This window comes from Callorhinus ursinus, unplaced genomic scaffold, assembly GCF_003265705.2.
Source record: "Callorhinus ursinus isolate GAN/ISIS: 27379988/994484 unplaced genomic scaffold, GSC_fseal_2.0 scaffold43, whole genome shotgun sequence".
NCBI lineage: Eukaryota > Metazoa > Chordata > Mammalia > Carnivora > Otariidae > Callorhinus > Callorhinus ursinus.
Window position 1 is genome coordinate 3,116,289 of NW_027397105.1, and position 16,129 is coordinate 3,132,417.

The window sequence follows — 16,129 nt, forward strand, 5'->3', positions numbered from 1 at the left end:
GCGCCTCTGGCCAGGCCTAGGGAGCGCAGAGGGGCCCGAACTCGCCCTTCGCCTGCGCCCGGAAGGCCCGCACCCTCAGGGGCGTGGCCGGGCCCCTCGGGCCTTCGAGCTCAGTGACTGGCCCCGCCCCCAGTCCGGGCCCCGCCCCATCTCGGCCCCGCCCCTCCGCGCCCGGCTCCGCCCCGCTCTCCGCGCGGACCCGCCCCTGCGGCGCTAGGACGGCTTCCCGCCTGTGGGCCCTGTAGCATCCTGTGGCCGGGTTCCGGCTCGGGGTTCGCGGCGCCCGCCCCCTCCGAGGAGCCCCTGAGAGGTTGAGGCGCAGGCTGCGGGCGCGTGCGGGGCACCTGCTCCCCGGGCTCCCGGGCCGTCGCCACCGACCGGGGCCCCGCTCGCGCCCCCGCTCTGTCTCCATCTCCCACTGTGGTTCCGGGCCTTGGCAGGAGCTCGACATACCAGCCCCTCCTTCATCACGATGGAGCTCTTGGGCACGACCCTCTGCCCCACCCTTCCTTCTGCGAAGAACCAACGTAAATCTTGGTGGGAATTATGCAACTCGCCCTCCGGAGAGCACAGAAGTCACCTTTTTTCTATTTGTAAAATATAATCTTTTTTTCTCCTCCTTTTAAAAACTGTATTTTATATACGTATATATGTAAATGTATAATATGTAAAGTACAATATAGAAAATATATATTGCAGTTTTCTTATTTATTTATTTAAATTTTAATTCCATTTTAGTTAACATACAGAGTTAGTTTCAGGTGTACAAGACAGTGATTCAACACTTCTATACATTATTAAAGTATATATATATTTATTTTTTATTTTTTTAAGATTTTTTAAATTTATTTATTCATGAGAGACAGACAGAGAGAGAGAGGGAGGCAGAGGGAGAAGCAGGCTCCCCAAGGGGCAGGGAGCCCGATGCGGGACTCCATCCCAGGACCCTGGGATCGTGACCTGAGCTGAAGGCAGACGCTTAACCATCTGAGCCACCCAGGCATATTTATTCATTTGACAGAGAAAGAGGCAGGAGAGAGGGAAACACAAGCAGGGGGAGTGGGAGAGGGAGAAGCAGGCTTCCCACCGAGCGGGGAGCCTGATGCGGGGCTCGATCCCAGGACCCTGGGATCATGACCTGAGCCGAAGGCAGATGCCTGACGACTGAGCCACCCAGGCGCCCCATTAGTGTATATTTTTAAGGTGCAGATTACATACAGAGAAATTCACCCTTTTCAGTGTAAAGTTCAGAGATTTTTGACAAATGTATATAGTCATGTAACTACCACCACAACTGAGAAATGAAAGACTTCCATCACCCCTGTAAATTCCCCTGTGCCCCTTTGTGGTGAACCTCTTCCTCAATTCCAGCCTCTGGCAACCCCTTATCTGTTTTCTGTCCCCTGTAGTTTTGCCTTTTCTATAATGTCATATAAATGGAATCGTACAATAGGTAGCCTTTCAAATCTGGCTTCTTTCGCTTAGCTTAATGTATTTGGGATTCATCCATGTACTTAATTATTTTTTATTGTTGAGTAATATTTCGTTGTATGGATATATCAGAGTTTGTCCATTTCTTAGTGGAGGGACATTTGGGTTGTTTCTAATTTTTTTTTTTAAAGATTTTATTTATTTATTTGAGAGAGAGAGAGAGCGCACAAGCAGGGAGAAAGAAAATCCCGAGCAGACTCCCCTTTGAGCAGGGGACCTCATGCAGGGCTCAATCCTGAGCCACCCAGGAACCCCTCCTTGTGGTTTTAATTTCTGGTTCTCTCATAACTAATGATTCTCAGTATATTTTCAAATGTTTATTGGCCATTTGCGTATCTTCTTTGGTGATGTTTCTCTTCAAAACTCTCAGCTTTTGAAAAAACTGGGTGGTTTATTTTCTCATTACTGCATTTTGAGAGTTCTTTATATATTCTGGATATATGTCCTTTATCAGATATGTGATTTGAAAATATTTTCTCCCATTCAGTGGCTTGCCTTTTCATTCTGGTAACTGTGTTTTTTTCAAAGAGCAGGAATTCTTAATTTTGCAGTTACATCTTGGTTTGTTTTAAGCACAGTGTTTTTCTATTTGTTCAGTTGGTATATACAAGGCAATGGAGTTTCCGGTAGAGGCAGAACCAAGCAAGTGGGACACCATTGTTTCCCCATGTATCCAAACTCTGCAGGTCAAAGGACATTTTGGGGAAGGCAGCCCGGCAACCCAGATTTCCTCAGCATGTTATCATCAGACCATCGCACAGGCACCAGCTAGAAACTTGTGACCTCTGCGTTGTAACGGGATGCCCGGGTCCTTAGTACACACTAGAGTTTGAAGAATAACCAACAATGACTTTCACAGGCGCAAAAGGGAAGCCATCTCGCAGCTGCTCATGGACTTTGGTCGTTGACATATTCTGGCAACGTCAGGGGCCTGGGAGCTCACTGCAAAGGAGATGCGCACTGGTGTGTGTGTAACAGGGTGAGCCTGCCTGGGGTAGGGCTGTTTCTGGGTGTTGTGCAGGCAGCAAAGCAAGTCCCTGTGGACCGTTGAGGAGTGACAAATAAGCCTTTGTTGAGTCTGGGTCCACATTCTCCAGGTCGGCCCTGCCCTTGGTCACTGAGAGGCTATTGTCCCATAGGGATGTCCAGGCGTCCACGCCGTCAGGTGGGACAGTGAGCACTTTCCTTTTCGGAAAGCTCCCAGCCTTGCACTCCATTCTGGCTTCCACTCTGTCCATGTGCCGGCGAGTTGCCACTATTTTTATTTTTTATTTTATTTTTTTAAGTAATCTCTATGCCCAGGGCACCTGGGTGGCTCAATCGGCTAAACGTCTGCCTTGGGCTCAGGTGGTGATCCCAGGGTCCTGGGATCGAGCCTCACGTTGGGCTCCCTGCTCAGTGGGGAGCTTGCTTCTCCCTCTGCCTCTGCCTCCCCCCCCCCGTCCCCGGTCTCTCATGAATAAATAAAATCTTAAAATAAGTAATCTCTATACCCAATGCGGGGCTCAAACTCACAACCCCAAGATCAAGAGTTGAGAACTCCCCTGACTGAGCCTGCCAGGTGCCCCCACATTATCATTTTTTTTTGACTGCTCAGCTTCCTTTCTTTTGGGGAACTGTCCCTCTCCAAGTCCGTGTGGCTCTGGTGGGCTGTCGGTCAGGGCATCCTCCTTCCCACCCAGAGGTGGACAGGTGACCCAGTTGAGGCTAGGCAGACTCTGAGATTTGGAATCCCGATCACGAATAGACAAGGATGCAGGAGGTTGGTGGGGTACACTGTGGGGAAGCAGTGAGCAGGGGGGGCCAGTTCCTGCAGAGGATTCCCCCGTGCTCCCCTGGCTCCTGGAGTGGACGTTCGGCTTCCTGTCTGAGTCTGCGTTCACTCACTATTGCCCCAAGACATTCCTTTTTGCCTAACTTAGTCAGTCTGCGTTGGTGCTTGCAACCAGAGAACTTCCACTGATATGCAGTCACGTTGTTGGCCGGGACTGCGGCTAGCCTGTAAGGCACCCTGGTGCCTCCGAACTTGTGGTTAAAAGGCAGCCCCTCTGAATAGATGTTGGGGTGGTTGTCTTGGGGGGCGGTTGCACCTTTACGAGATATCGAACAAAGCGCCTCTTCCTCCCGGTCAATGGAGACCCCTTAGAGGGGTGTCCCTTATTGAGCAGAATGCAGACTGGACCTCAGTTCTCACTCACTCACCCCACCGCCCGGCCGTGGGCTCTTGTGCAGTGCACATCCTGCACAGCCTTCTGTGAAGACCCTGTTGTCAGGTACCCCGCCCCCCCGCCGCCACCCTTCCTTCAGCCCTCTTCTCCTTCCATCTGCCCGTTTACCTCTTCTAAACGTTTACGTGGACAGCATATAGGCTGATAACAGCTATGTTTACTCTTGTAGCCATAGTTAAGTCTTCCATGCTTTGTCCATCTGTTGACTCTAAAAGTTGAAACTCAATTAACAGTGTTTACCTTGTATATTGTGACTACATAAATAGCCCTCATTGCAGACCTAGGAATCACTAAGATTGCATTTCCTTTCTTAGATGATTTTTGATTACCTTTTGAAAAACCATATCTGATACATTCATGGGATCATAAGAATTTTTTTTAAGATTTTATTTATTTGACAGAGACAGAGCGAGAGAGGGAACACAAGCAGGGGGAGTGGGAGAGGGAGAAGCAGGCTTCCCGCCGAGCAGTGAGCCCGATGCGGGGCTCGATCCCAGGACCCTGGGACCATGACCTGAGCCGAAGGCAGACGCCCAACCGACTGAGCCACTAGGCTCTGTGTCTTTCTCTTTCCCTTCAGCCAAACCGACTGAGCCACCCAGGCGCCCTGAAAGCCTGTGTCCTTAACCACACGTATCACCGCCTCCACAGAGTAAGCCAACTCTGGTGGGATTCAAACTCACATCCCAAATCCGAGAGGCTTTTTCCTCAGGAGAATTCCCAGGGTCTCTCCTCTCCCAGAAGCCGCTATAATCAGGCTGCCCCAGGTGACTCAGATCTATTTTCCTGTAACTTAAAGGGAGGTTAGGAAAAAAAAAATTTCAGCTTGTGGGGCACCTGGCTGGCTCAGTCGGTAGAGCACACGACTCTTGATCTCGGCACTGTGTGGGTTCAAGCCCCACGTTGGGTATAGAGATTACTCAAAAAAATAAAATCTTAAAAAAAAGAAAGATTTCAGGTTGTGTGACACCCGCCCGGCCTTATCCTATGTCCTTCCCCTTCCGGTGCTGAGGGGAAAAAGAAGGGAAGTACAGAGAAGAGGGAAGGGAATGGCAACTGTCCACCGGAAGTGAGTGGAGGTGGGAGGGAGGGGAAGGGGGTAGGTGAAGCAGTGAGAAGAAGACATTTCCAAAGCACAACAGAGGGAGGCTGTTTCCCTGGGGACAAGCATCTTCTCCCTCCTGCTCCATCTGTCAGCATTTGGGGGTGAGGTCAGGGGAGAGGACCTAGGAAGAGAAGGGGACACCCTCAGAAACCACAGCTCTTAGGAGTGGGGCTGCCACGGTGGGCCCCTCCCCCACCCCTCAGGAATATTCCGTGGCAGTTAGGGGCCCTGTCCTACTGAATGGGTTGTTCTTTCCCAGACCCCAGGCCCTGCTGTGGCGCCGGGTGCTCTGCTGGATAGAAATATTTAGAAGATGAGGGACGCCTGAGCCCAGCAAGAGAAGGGGGAGATGGGGTGGAGGGGAGAGGGGGAGGCAGGGGTTGCTCAAGATGGGGGCAGGGGACTTTAGGGATGAGTTCCCGGGGTCAGGGGGAGGAAGGGATGAGCACCAGACACTTGGAAAGGAAGTCGGGTGCTGAGAAGCAGGATGGGGCAGAGGGAAGTCTGGAACAAGAAGAGTGGGTAAAGAACTCACTGTCTGAGCCCAGAAGTAGCCGTGAGGCGCTCAGGGATTACAGCTCAGAGCCCCGGAAGGTCTCCATGTTGCCCCTGTGGTGGAGAATTACACACAGCTCCCGCTGGATAGCGCAGGTCCTGGCCTCAGAGCTCAGCCTGGTTGCCTTTGCCCTGCTGCTGGTCATGGTCTTCTCCAAGAAATGGCTGTGCCTCTCTCGAAGCCGCTTCTACCAGCGCTGGCCCACCAATGTCAGCACCAGAATCTACACGGCCGCTCACATCATGTCCATGGGGCCCCTGCGGATCTGCAAATCCAAGAGCTGTTCCAACTCAGAAAATTGGAATGGTGAGACCCTCCCCACCCCCATCCCACCCCAGGGCTCCAGTCTGGCTTGGTCACTCCGTGCCCTTGTCCCCTCCTTCGGGTCATCCCCAGTGATCTGGCCTGCAGGAGGGCTTCACTGGAGGAGACCACCGAGGACCGGTCTTCCTGCCCCCATCCATTCTGTCCAAACCGCTTTGCCTGACTCAGACCATTGCTTTTGCGAAGACTCAGAGCCTGGTCTGTGGCTATAACAAGGCTGCGAGGGGCGAGGACTCTCAGTGCCGGTGAATCACTCCTTAATCACACAACTCCCCCTGTTCTATGGGGAGAAGAGCCCCAGCGAGGTGGGGATTGTCTTCCTCTAGGCTTGTGTACCTCAAGCTTCCAGTTTCAGGAGGAGCCCCCAGGTCGCTCTCCCTCCCCGGCCCTGGTCCCAGCCCCTTCTCCTCCCTTCTGCCTCAGGCCTTGCTTTTCTGGGCCCGCTCTGGGTTTTCGGGTCTGGTTTCCTCCTTCCTTCTTTCCCAGCCTCTCGCGGCCCCTTCATGGCCAGTTCCTGAACTCAGTACTCCATGCTCTCCCGCACCTCCCAGCGTCGGGCCTCCTTGCTCAGCTCTTGTGCGAAACCAGAACCTTCTAGCTCCGTGATCCCCATTCCGTGTCTTCACTCTCGTTAACAGTAAAAAGATAATAAAAATAAAAGTTACGCGGCTCTTGTTTCTTCCATTATGAGAGAAATGCATCTTTCTCGCAATAAATTTGGGGAAACAAAAAGCTATCATTTATTGCATACTTATTCTATTTGCTCAATAGATCCTCAACCAACCCTAAGGAATAGGGATGATCACCCTTCCTGTTCAGATGACAACGTTGAGACTCAGATAAAGTACCTTGCTGAGGGTCAACATTTGACTGTTTTTCACCTACAAAGAGAGCAGGTTTAGAATTCTAATACAGGCGTGTCTGGCTCCAAGACTCACGGAGGCACCTGCCTTGCTCCAACCGAGCTCCTCAAAGACCAGCCCCAAGCACTCAAGTTTCTGCTAGGCTTTAAAAAAAAATTTTTTTTAACAAGTTTTGAACGGTTCTCACACAGCTGTACTCATTCTTCATAAATAACCTTATATCTTTTAAAATATTTTAAGTATTCAATTTATATTGTTTAAAAATTTATCTTTGGGGTGCCAGGCCGGCTTAGTAAGGCAGAGGGTGTGACTCTTGATCTCGGGGTTGTGAGTTTGAGCCCCATGCTGGTTGTAGAGATTATTTAAAAACAATTTAGGGGCGCCTGGGTGGCTCAGCCCAGGGTCCTGGGATCGAGCCCCATGAGCCCCACGTTGGGCTCCCTGCTCAGCGGGGAGCGTGCTTCTCCCTCTTCCCTCTGCTCCTCTCCCCACTCATGTTCTCGCTCTTGCTCACTCTCTCAAATAAATAAATAAATAAAATCTTATAAAAATTTAAAAATCTCTAAGGAAATTTATCTTTATGAGATGCAGTAAATGTTTCCCAATTATAAGTTAATAGATATATATATCAACTAAATAGATTGTCATCTTTTACTTGAATTTTATTTTTCTATTCTTGGTAAAATTTATTTTTCAATGTCATATTTGCAAAAAGAAGGAGAAACAAAATTTGTTAATGACTTTTTTTTTCTGTGTTTAGTATTAATTCTTTGGTATTGATTTCCCAAAGTGGCTTTACTGGATGGAAGAGTTAAATATTTTAAGGTTCTTCATAAAATGTTCCATGTTGCTTTCAAAAAGTGTGATAGCAATTTACCTTTCCACTAACAATGCACAAGAAGGCTGGTTTTATTGTATCTTTGTTGGCAACAACTGTTAATTCTAAATATATAAATAGATAATTTTTTCTGATAAAAAAAGTTAGTTGCATAGTTAGTTACTGTGGGAAATGTGGAACGTTTAAGAAAGAAAATAAAACTGACCTAAAATTTGCTTATATAGATATAATCACAGTTGGCATTGCCAATGGATTTACTTCCAGTCTCTTGTGTGTGTGTGTGTGTGTGTGTGTGTGTGTGTGTGTGTATGAGATATCTATAAATACAAATACACATATACAAATAAACATATATTTATTTGTATTTTGATAAATGTATATATTTATATTTTCAAAACCACAATTCTCCATGCTCTGTGTTGCAAACTCCCCTCTGCAGTTCTAGGTATTTATTCCTGTCCTTAATATTTCTATAACATCATGAATATTTAAGATTTATTTGATTAGGTAGTATGTGAATGGAGTGGAAATGGAAGCAAAATGAAAGGTGACATGGGGGACGCCTGGGTGGCTCAGTCATTAAGCGTCTGCCTTCAGCTCAGGTCATGATCCCGGGGTCCTGGGATTGAGCCCCGCGTCGGGCTCCTTGCTCAGCAGGGGAGTCTGCTTCTCCCTCTCCCACTCCCCCTACTTGTGTTCCCTCTCTCCCTGTGTCTCTCTTTGTCAAATAAATAAATAAATAAATAAATAAATAAATAAATAAATAAAATAAAAAAAGATGACACAGCGAAGGGAGCCCCCTACTCCTGGTTCCTTGTTTCTTTCGTGACATCTTCTGTTTGGAGATAAACATCTATCATATCATTTTTATTTTATTTTTTTTAAAGATTTTATTTATTTATTTGACAGAGATAGAGAGAGAGCACAAGTAGGCAGAGAGGCAGGCAGAGGGAGAGGGAGAAGCAGGCTCTCCACCGAGCAGGGAGCCCAATGCGGGACTCGATCCAGGGACTCCAGGATCATGACCTGAGCCGAAGGCAGTTGCCTAACCAACTGAGCCACCCAGGCGCCCTATCATATCATTTTTAAAAAAGGTTTATTTAGAGGTGCCTGGTGGTTCAGTTGTTAAGCATCTGCCTGTGGCTCAGGTCATGATCCCGGGGTCCTGGGATCGAGCTCCACATCGGGCTCCCTGCTAAGCGGGGACTCTGCTTCTCCCTCTCCCACTCCCCCTGCTTGTGTTTCCTCTCTTGCTGTCTCTCTCTCTCTCAAATAAATAAAAGAGATTTACTTATTTATTTGAGAGAGAGAGAGTCAGGGGGCGGGGCAGAGGGAGAGGGAGAGAGAATCTCAAGTAGACTCCCTGCTGAGTGCAGAGCCTGACACGAGGCTCAATCTCACAACCCTGAGATCATGACCTGAGCCAAAACCAAGCGTCGGACGCTTAATCGACTGTGCCCCGCAGGTGCCCCCATATCATTTTTTTAAAAAAAGATTTTACTTGTTTGACAGAGAGAGAGAGACAGTGAGAGAGGGAACACAAGCAGGGGGAGTGAGAGAGGGAGAAGCAGACTCCCCTGCTGAGCAAGGAGCCCGACGCAGGGCTCGATCCCAGGACCCCGGGATCATGACCTGAGCCTAAGGGAGACGCTTAACGACTGAGCCACCCAGGCGTCCCCCTCCCATGTCATTTTTTAATGAACACATAATAATCCAACGAATGGGTCCAATACATTTAACAAATCTCTCCTTGGACATATAGGTATCTGTGCAGAGAAGATCCCTGCACACAGACTTAGTGCTGCTCTTGGATTATTTCCTTACCATAAATTCCAAGAAGCATTGCCAAGTCAAAGGGTCTTAACCTTTTACATTATTTCTGATATTTTGTGCCAGGTCACTCATTGGAAATGCTGACCTGTGGTAATGTGTGAGAGCACCTCTTCTCTCTAAATCCTTTCCTATACCAGGTGTCATCAATTTTGTCTTGATCTTTGCTGATTTGATAGGTTAACAAATCACATTTACTTGGCAATTCTTTGTATTGAGCTTCATGTGTATATGGGACTTCTGTATTTCTTCTTTTGAGAATCACACTCCAAGTCCTCTGTTTTTCATTTTCGTATGGTTGGGATTATCAAACAATCTCCATATCAATCCTTGCTTATTTAATGAGTGAAAGTGATACTTCATTGTAATTTCACAGGTGCACTTCTGGGGCACTTGGGTGGCTCAGTCGGTTAAGCGTCTGGCTCTTGATCTTGGCTCAGGTCCTGATCTCAGGGTCGTGAGATCGAGCCCTGCATTGGGTCCCCCGTGCTCAGTGAGGAGTCAGCTGGTTTTTCTCTCTCAGTCCCTCTGCCCCTCCCCCTGCAAGTTCTCTCTCTCTCTCTCAAATAGATAAATCTTTTTTAGAAATGTGCATTTCTTTAGTTAACCTTTTCTCATGTCATTCTATGATATACTTTTTCTCCTTTGTGAATCCTAAGTTCGTCCCGTTTTCTCATTTTCTCCAGATAGTTTTAAGCTGTGGACAAATCACCCAATCTTCGGGGTGGCCATGCTAACTTTCTGGCTGGCGCTGGTGCTGGGCCTTATCTTCACCATCTGGTTGCACCTGCCGTACCTACCTGGTCTTCAGAGACTGCCCTTCTTTAGCTGGGTTGGGACTATCATGAGCTTCTTTGAAGGTACCCCCTGGCTCTAGAAAATGCTCCTAAGTTTCTCCCAAAACACATCTTCTTGGGTACTTTTCCCTCTTCCTTTCTTTGGGGGTGGGGTAGGGGTTTGGTGGGTGGTGGCTGAACAAAACTGGTGGTCCTTGAGAACTGAGCTCCACCGTTTCCTCTTCCCTGGAGAGGTGGGGTTGGAGGGGTTGATCGTGGTTTGTGGCTGTATCCCAGCAGATGAGGGAGAATCTCTGTGGGGTCCTCAGGTAAGAATAAGATCTCTCCTGTCCCTGTCTCCTAGTCATCCTTATTTTCTTCACCCTGATGTTGTTCCCTATTAACCTCTGGATCTTTGAGTTGAAGAAGAATTTATCAATCCCCATCGGCTGGAGCTATTTCACAGGCTGGCTGGTGTTTGTCCTCTATGTCACCTGTGGTGAGTGGCCTGAGGGCCCTGGGCAGGAGGGGACATGGGTGGCTCGGGGCAGAGGAAGTGTGCAGGGAGGGGGGCTGGTAACCCCCAAGGACATGTTCTTAGGGATTTATCTTCCCTTTCGCCTCACCTCGCTGGCCACTTTCTTCTGGTTCTCCAAATTTCCTCTGCCCCATCCCTTTGTGCTTTTCCAGCAGCCCTCTGCTACTTCAACCACCAACACTTCTGGAGGGTGATTATGAACCGTCCCTGTGGCACCGAGTTCTGCAGCAACCGCTCCCGCCTGCTACCAAACTTGCTGAAGAAGCCGCTTGTCTCACATGCCTCTGTCACCCAGAGGGAAGTCCCGGATCCTGAGCAAAAGAAGGCATCTCCGTAACCTTGTCGGAAATCCTGCCCATTCATCTGCATCCCTGTCCTCATCCTTTCTCACAGCCTTGGGGGGCGGGTGGCCTTCATCACTGCAAGGAGTTAGAGAGGGAGGATATTACTTCTCCTCCTTGTTCCTGCTTGCTTACTGTTTGGGTGATGGGGAATAAATGGTCTCTTGTTTATCATGTCTGGCTGTTGTTGAGACAAGACAACAACTTGAAGGAGGAGAGGGAGGGACAAAGAACAACTTTGTTTCCCAATTGTTCCTCCTCAGGAGACTTTTGGCACCCTTTGGTTCCCAGAAGTGCCCAATCTCTCCCATAGCACACGGGAGTTTTGTTCACCCACCACCCACCAAACCCTTACCCCACCCCCAAAGAAAGGAAGAGGGAGAAGTACCCAGGAAGATATGTTTGGGGAGAAACTAAGGACCATTTTCTAGAGCCAGGGGGTACCTTCAAAGAAGCTCATGATAGTCCCAACCCAGCTAAAGAAGGGCAGTCTCTGAAGACCAGGTAGGTACAGCAGGTGCAACCAGACCGCAGTAGGTGTGCCCACGTGTGTTACGATCCCAACAGTTGTTAGTAGGTAAAGGGAAGTGATCAGGGGAGAGAGATCACTTAGGAGTGAGTTGGTTTATTCAGAGTGAACAGCCCAAGAGCAAACAGGCCCAAGGTAAGAGGCAGGTTACCTGGGGTGCGGCTGTCCTGTGTGCATTGGGCAGCAGTCCCACTTTCTGTGTCCAGAGCAGGTGACTGAGAAGTCCTAGAGCCCTGTGACTGGGTACCCCCAGCACCACCTCCACCTCCATCACACCTCCACCACCATCTTCACCTCCACCATCACTACCACCGGTTCCATGGTGTAGTGGTTAGCACATCTGCCTTACACTATCACTACCACCTCCACTACTACCACCTCTACTCCCTGGTTGCTATTGCTCTCCACCCAAGCCTCCCATGTTCTCCATCCTGTAAGAGCAGGAAGAAAATATGACAAGGAGGAAAACCTTAGAGTCGGGCCCTAAGCTCAAGAGACAGATTGCACCTTTGGGTTATAACCCGAGTCTCATGAACGCGTGCAGCACCTGCCTTGGGTAGCACTGGCAATGACTATCGGGATTCAGACATCCTGCACAGAAAGGCTGGCCGCCCAAGAGAGCAGCTGTGACTGCTTTTTGTCATATCTCTGCAGATGGAGCCATCATGCCAGCCAGCTAGAGGAGGGAAGGGACAAATTATGAGCGGATTGGATATGTTAAACTATATATATTATTAGGTTGAAACATATATGATACTGCTGTTTTAGCAGTTAAATGCTGGTGATTTCATATGGTTCAATCTAATATATATGACTGATTTCTATTTGGTTTTGAAGCTCTTTTAAGATTCTTATTTTTATCATACCTGACCAGCAGTAGTGGGATTCCTAACTTAGTTCCAAGCAGATATTCTGAGCAAAGAATCGAATACATAGGCTTGAAATTTGGGCAGAACAGGCATTCCACAAATCCCTGCTCATGGTCCCCCTTGGACTCCTTCCCCCTGGTAGCAAGGATCTATTGAAGAACCTACTGAATTAATCATCCTTGGGGAAGGGACATCAAACAGAGGGATGTCATGACCTCTACTATATATATACATATAACCGGAGAAAGAGATTTTGTAATTTAGAGTAAGTCATAAACTCAAATGCCTACAGGGGCTAGGCAGGAGGGGAATTAAGTTTCACTTCTTGAGGGGAAGAATATCAAGAATCTGGGGATATATTTTATTTTTTAAATTTTTTTAAAGATTTTTTTTATTTATTTGAGAGAGAGAAGGAGATAGAGAACATGAGAGGGGAGAGGGTCAGAGGGAGAAGCAGACTCCCTGCTGAGCAGGGAGCCCGATGCACTCGATTCTGGGACTCCAGGATCATGACCTGAGCAGAAGGCAGTTGCTTAACCAACTGAGCCACCCAGGTGCCCTGTGGATTTATTTTAAAACCACCACATTCTACCTTCTGGTCACAAATTATTTACATTCTTCACACATACAATATACACCTCTCTCAAGGCCCTGAAAATCCTCATCCCGGTAGAGCATCAATCAGCTAAAAGCTCAAAATTCTACTGTGTTGTGAGGAACTAAGTCCGCGTGGGGTCTTTAAGGGTTATTCCAATAAAGCTGTGGGAACTGCATTCAGAGAGGTATACAAAAGTGAGGATTCATTATATCCACAAGTCCTAGAAGAGGGAGGCATGATATTCCACATGGAGACGACATAGGAGGAGTGCCCAGAGAGCAGCCTCAACCCCGCAGACGGGGAGCTGAGAGAGTGAGGACTCACGGCCAAGTGCCTTTATTGGGGTCAGGGTGGGGCACACAAGCAAACGTATGAGGAAATTTCGGGGCATCTGGGTGGCTCAGTCATTGAGCATCTGCCTTCGGCTCAGGTCATGATCCCAGGGTCCTGGGATCGAGCCCCAAGTGGGGCTCCCTCCTCAGCGGGAAGCCTGCTTCTCCCTTTCCCACTCCCCCTGCTTGTGTTCCTCTCTCGCTGTGTCTCTTTCTGTCAAATGAATAAATAAAAATATTTAACCAACCAACCAAACAAACAAAATGTATGAGGGAATTTCATTAGTGCGTTTGAATGTTACTAGATTATAGTCAGGGGAGGGCAAGAAGGAGAACTTGTGGCAGGAACCAGCCTCATCACACTGGTGCACCTGCTCACCTGGTGAAGTGCTCACAGCCTAGTTGTGGGGATGTTGACACATCAGGCAAATATGAAGTTTTAAGGATTTATGATACACTTGCCATCTGTTATGGGCTGAATTTTGTCTCCCCCAAATTGATATGTTGAGGATCTAACCCTTAGTACCCCAGAATGTAACTATTTGGAGATAGGGTCTTTAAGAGGTGATTACGTTAAGATGGGTGATGGGCCTTTGTCTAACCTGAGTGGTGTCCTTATGAGAAAAGATTAGGAACACAAAAAGACACCAGGTATGTGCATGCACACAGGAAAACCACGAGAGAAGATGCTCATCTGCAAGCGAGGTAAGAGAGGTTTCAAAAGAAACCAAACCTATTACACTTGATCTTGGACTTCTAGCCTCTAGAAATGTGAGAAAATAAATTTCTGTTGTTTAAACTGCCTAGTCTATGGTACTTTGTTATGGCAACCTTAGCAAAGTAATACACCACCTAAATTAGGTCCAGGTGCAGATGAGGCTCTTTGGATGTAGTGCTTTAAATACAGTTGCTCTCAATCTGAATACCTGTGAACTACAGAGACACGTGACCATCCCCGACATATCCAGAAAACAATGGCGGGACAGTCAAGGGATAATCATTACAGACGTTACTGCTTAAAAAGGGCGACAATGATGTATAATGAACACTGAGCAATGTATAGAATTGTTGAATCATGATGTTGTACACTTTAAACTGATATCACACTGTATGTTAATTATAATTCAATAACGACAGCTGGGGTGGGGGAGGAATGAGAGGGACACAGGAGTCACTGGTCCATAGCAGTTTTGAAATCCACCTGGGAAAATGTTGAAATTTCCTCGATTAAGACTCAGTCCTATTTCTGTCCAGGTGTAAGTCTCCATGGTTGTTGTTGTTTTTTGTTTGTTTGTTTTTGATATAACACACATGCCATAAAATTTACCATTTTAGAGTACATAATCCAGTGATTTTAGTATATTCACAATGTACAACCATCACCACTCTCCAATTCCGGAACACTTCAGTGCTCTAATTATTCTCCATTCCCCATTCCCTTCAGTCTTTGGACACTACTAGTCTCCTTTCTGTTTCTATGCATTTGCTTATTCTGGCCATTTCATATAAATGGAATCATACAAATACAGCTTTTTGTGTCTGGCTTCTTTACTTAGCATCATGTTTTCAAGGTTCATTCATGTTGTAAAATGTATTGGTACTTCATTCCATTTTATGGCTGAATAATATCTCATTGTATGGATATGCCATATTTTAACAATCCATTTGTAAGTGCATGGACATTTGGGTTTCTTCCACCTTTGGGCTATTATGAATAATGCTGTTATGAAGATCTCTCTTTCTTTTTTTAAAGATTTTTATTTATTTATTTGCCAGAGAGAGAGAGAGAGAGAGAGCACAAGTTGGGGGAGCAGGCAGAGGGGCAGGGAGAAGCAGGCTTCCTGCTGAGCAGGGAACCTGACATGGGGCTCGATCCCAGGACCCTGGGACCATGACCTGAGCCAAACGCAGATGCTTTACGACTGAACCACCCAGGCACTCCTGTTATGAAGATTTCTGTCCAAGTTTTCATACATATGTTTTCAGCTCTCCAGGGTATATAACTAGGAGTGGAATCACTGGGTCACATGGTAACTCTCTGTTAAACTTCTTGAGGAACTTCCAGAATGTTTCTCAAAGCAGATGTACCACTCTACCTTCCCACCAGTAAATGTGTGAGGGTTCCACTCTCTCCACAGCCTGGCCAACACTTTTATTGTCCATCTTTTTGATTCTTGCCATCTTGGTAGATGTGAAATGGTATCTCGTTGTGGTTTTGATTTGGATTTTCCTAACACATTTCCCCAAGATGCATCTCCTGTGCCTATTGGCATTTTTATATTCTCCACAGCTCCACCTGCGAGGCCTTTGGTGCTACCTTCTGAATCATCCTTCATTTCCACAAAAGACAGCCTCTGTTTGCAGCTGTATGACTTTCCCAGCCTACAACTTCCTAGTAGAATTTTGGGGTCCAAAGACCTTTCTTTTCTTTTTGTATTGTTTCTATCATTTGCAGACCATGCTGGTGGTGTCTCTGCCAGTCATATTCTGTGAAACACTCTGTGGCCTCTCGAGACTCTTACTCAGGTTCACTCCACTAGACAAACATGGCTTAATCATGGCTGATTAAGGTCAAAAATGTGAGAGCTGCATAGCTGGTTAGTTCCAGCTCAGCATCCCTCATGAATTTGCAGTCAAATTGTCGGCAAGAGCTACTCTTATCTCCTTCCTAGGAGACTCACTCTATATGACTGTTTGCTGGAGGCCTAAATTTCTAGTCATGTGGACCAAAGGACTGCTTAAGGGTCCTCATGACATAGCAATTGGAACGTTCAAGAGCAAAAAATCTACAAGAAAGAGAAGGAGAGAGCTACAATCTTCAATGATCTGGTGTCAAAAGTTATACATCAGGAGGAGAAGAGCTACCTCATTACCAGGGGATAGGGTGGAAGTCCAGGATTCCCATGCAGTC

At 47.3% G+C, this 16,129-nt stretch overlaps 1 protein-coding gene across 5 annotated transcripts; it reads left to right on the forward strand.

The window, feature by feature from the left end:
* Window positions 1-4,748: 4,748 nt before the first annotated feature.
* ODF4 (outer dense fiber of sperm tails 4) lies at window positions 4,749-11,061 on the forward strand. Of its 5 annotated transcripts, none has more exons than XM_025864236.2 (5): window positions 4,749-4,788; window positions 5,476-5,686; window positions 9,922-10,095; window positions 10,376-10,510; window positions 10,702-11,061. In XM_025864236.2, the coding sequence occupies exons 2-5, from the start codon at window positions 5,524-5,526 to the stop codon at window positions 10,884-10,886; spliced, it is 657 nt and encodes a 218-aa protein (XP_025720021.1). In that variant the 5' UTR covers window positions 4,749-4,788; window positions 5,476-5,523; the 3' UTR covers window positions 10,887-11,061. The 5 variants fall into 5 exon arrangements, with proteins under 5 accessions (XP_025720021.1, XP_073737609.1, XP_073737606.1 ...); XM_073881508.1 differs by lacking the exon at window positions 4,749-4,788 and adding an exon at window positions 4,793-4,925; XM_073881505.1 differs by lacking the exon at window positions 4,749-4,788 and having other exon boundaries at window positions 4,932-5,686.
* Window positions 11,062-16,129: the final 5,068 nt, after the last annotated feature.

Bases quoted from the DNA above. Each gene is read 5' to 3' on its own strand.
- ODF4 (XM_073881505.1), top strand. From the start codon at position 5,236: ATGAGTTCCCGGGGTCAGGGGGAGGAAGGGATGAGCACCAGACACTTG. The intron at 5,687-9,921 runs GTGAGACCCTCC...CATTTTCTCCAG, and splicing joins CAACTCAGAAAATTGGAATG to ATAGTTTTAAGCTGTGGACA. The intron at 10,511-10,701 runs GTGAGTGGCCTG...GTGCTTTTCCAG, and splicing joins TGTCCTCTATGTCACCTGTG to CAGCCCTCTGCTACTTCAAC.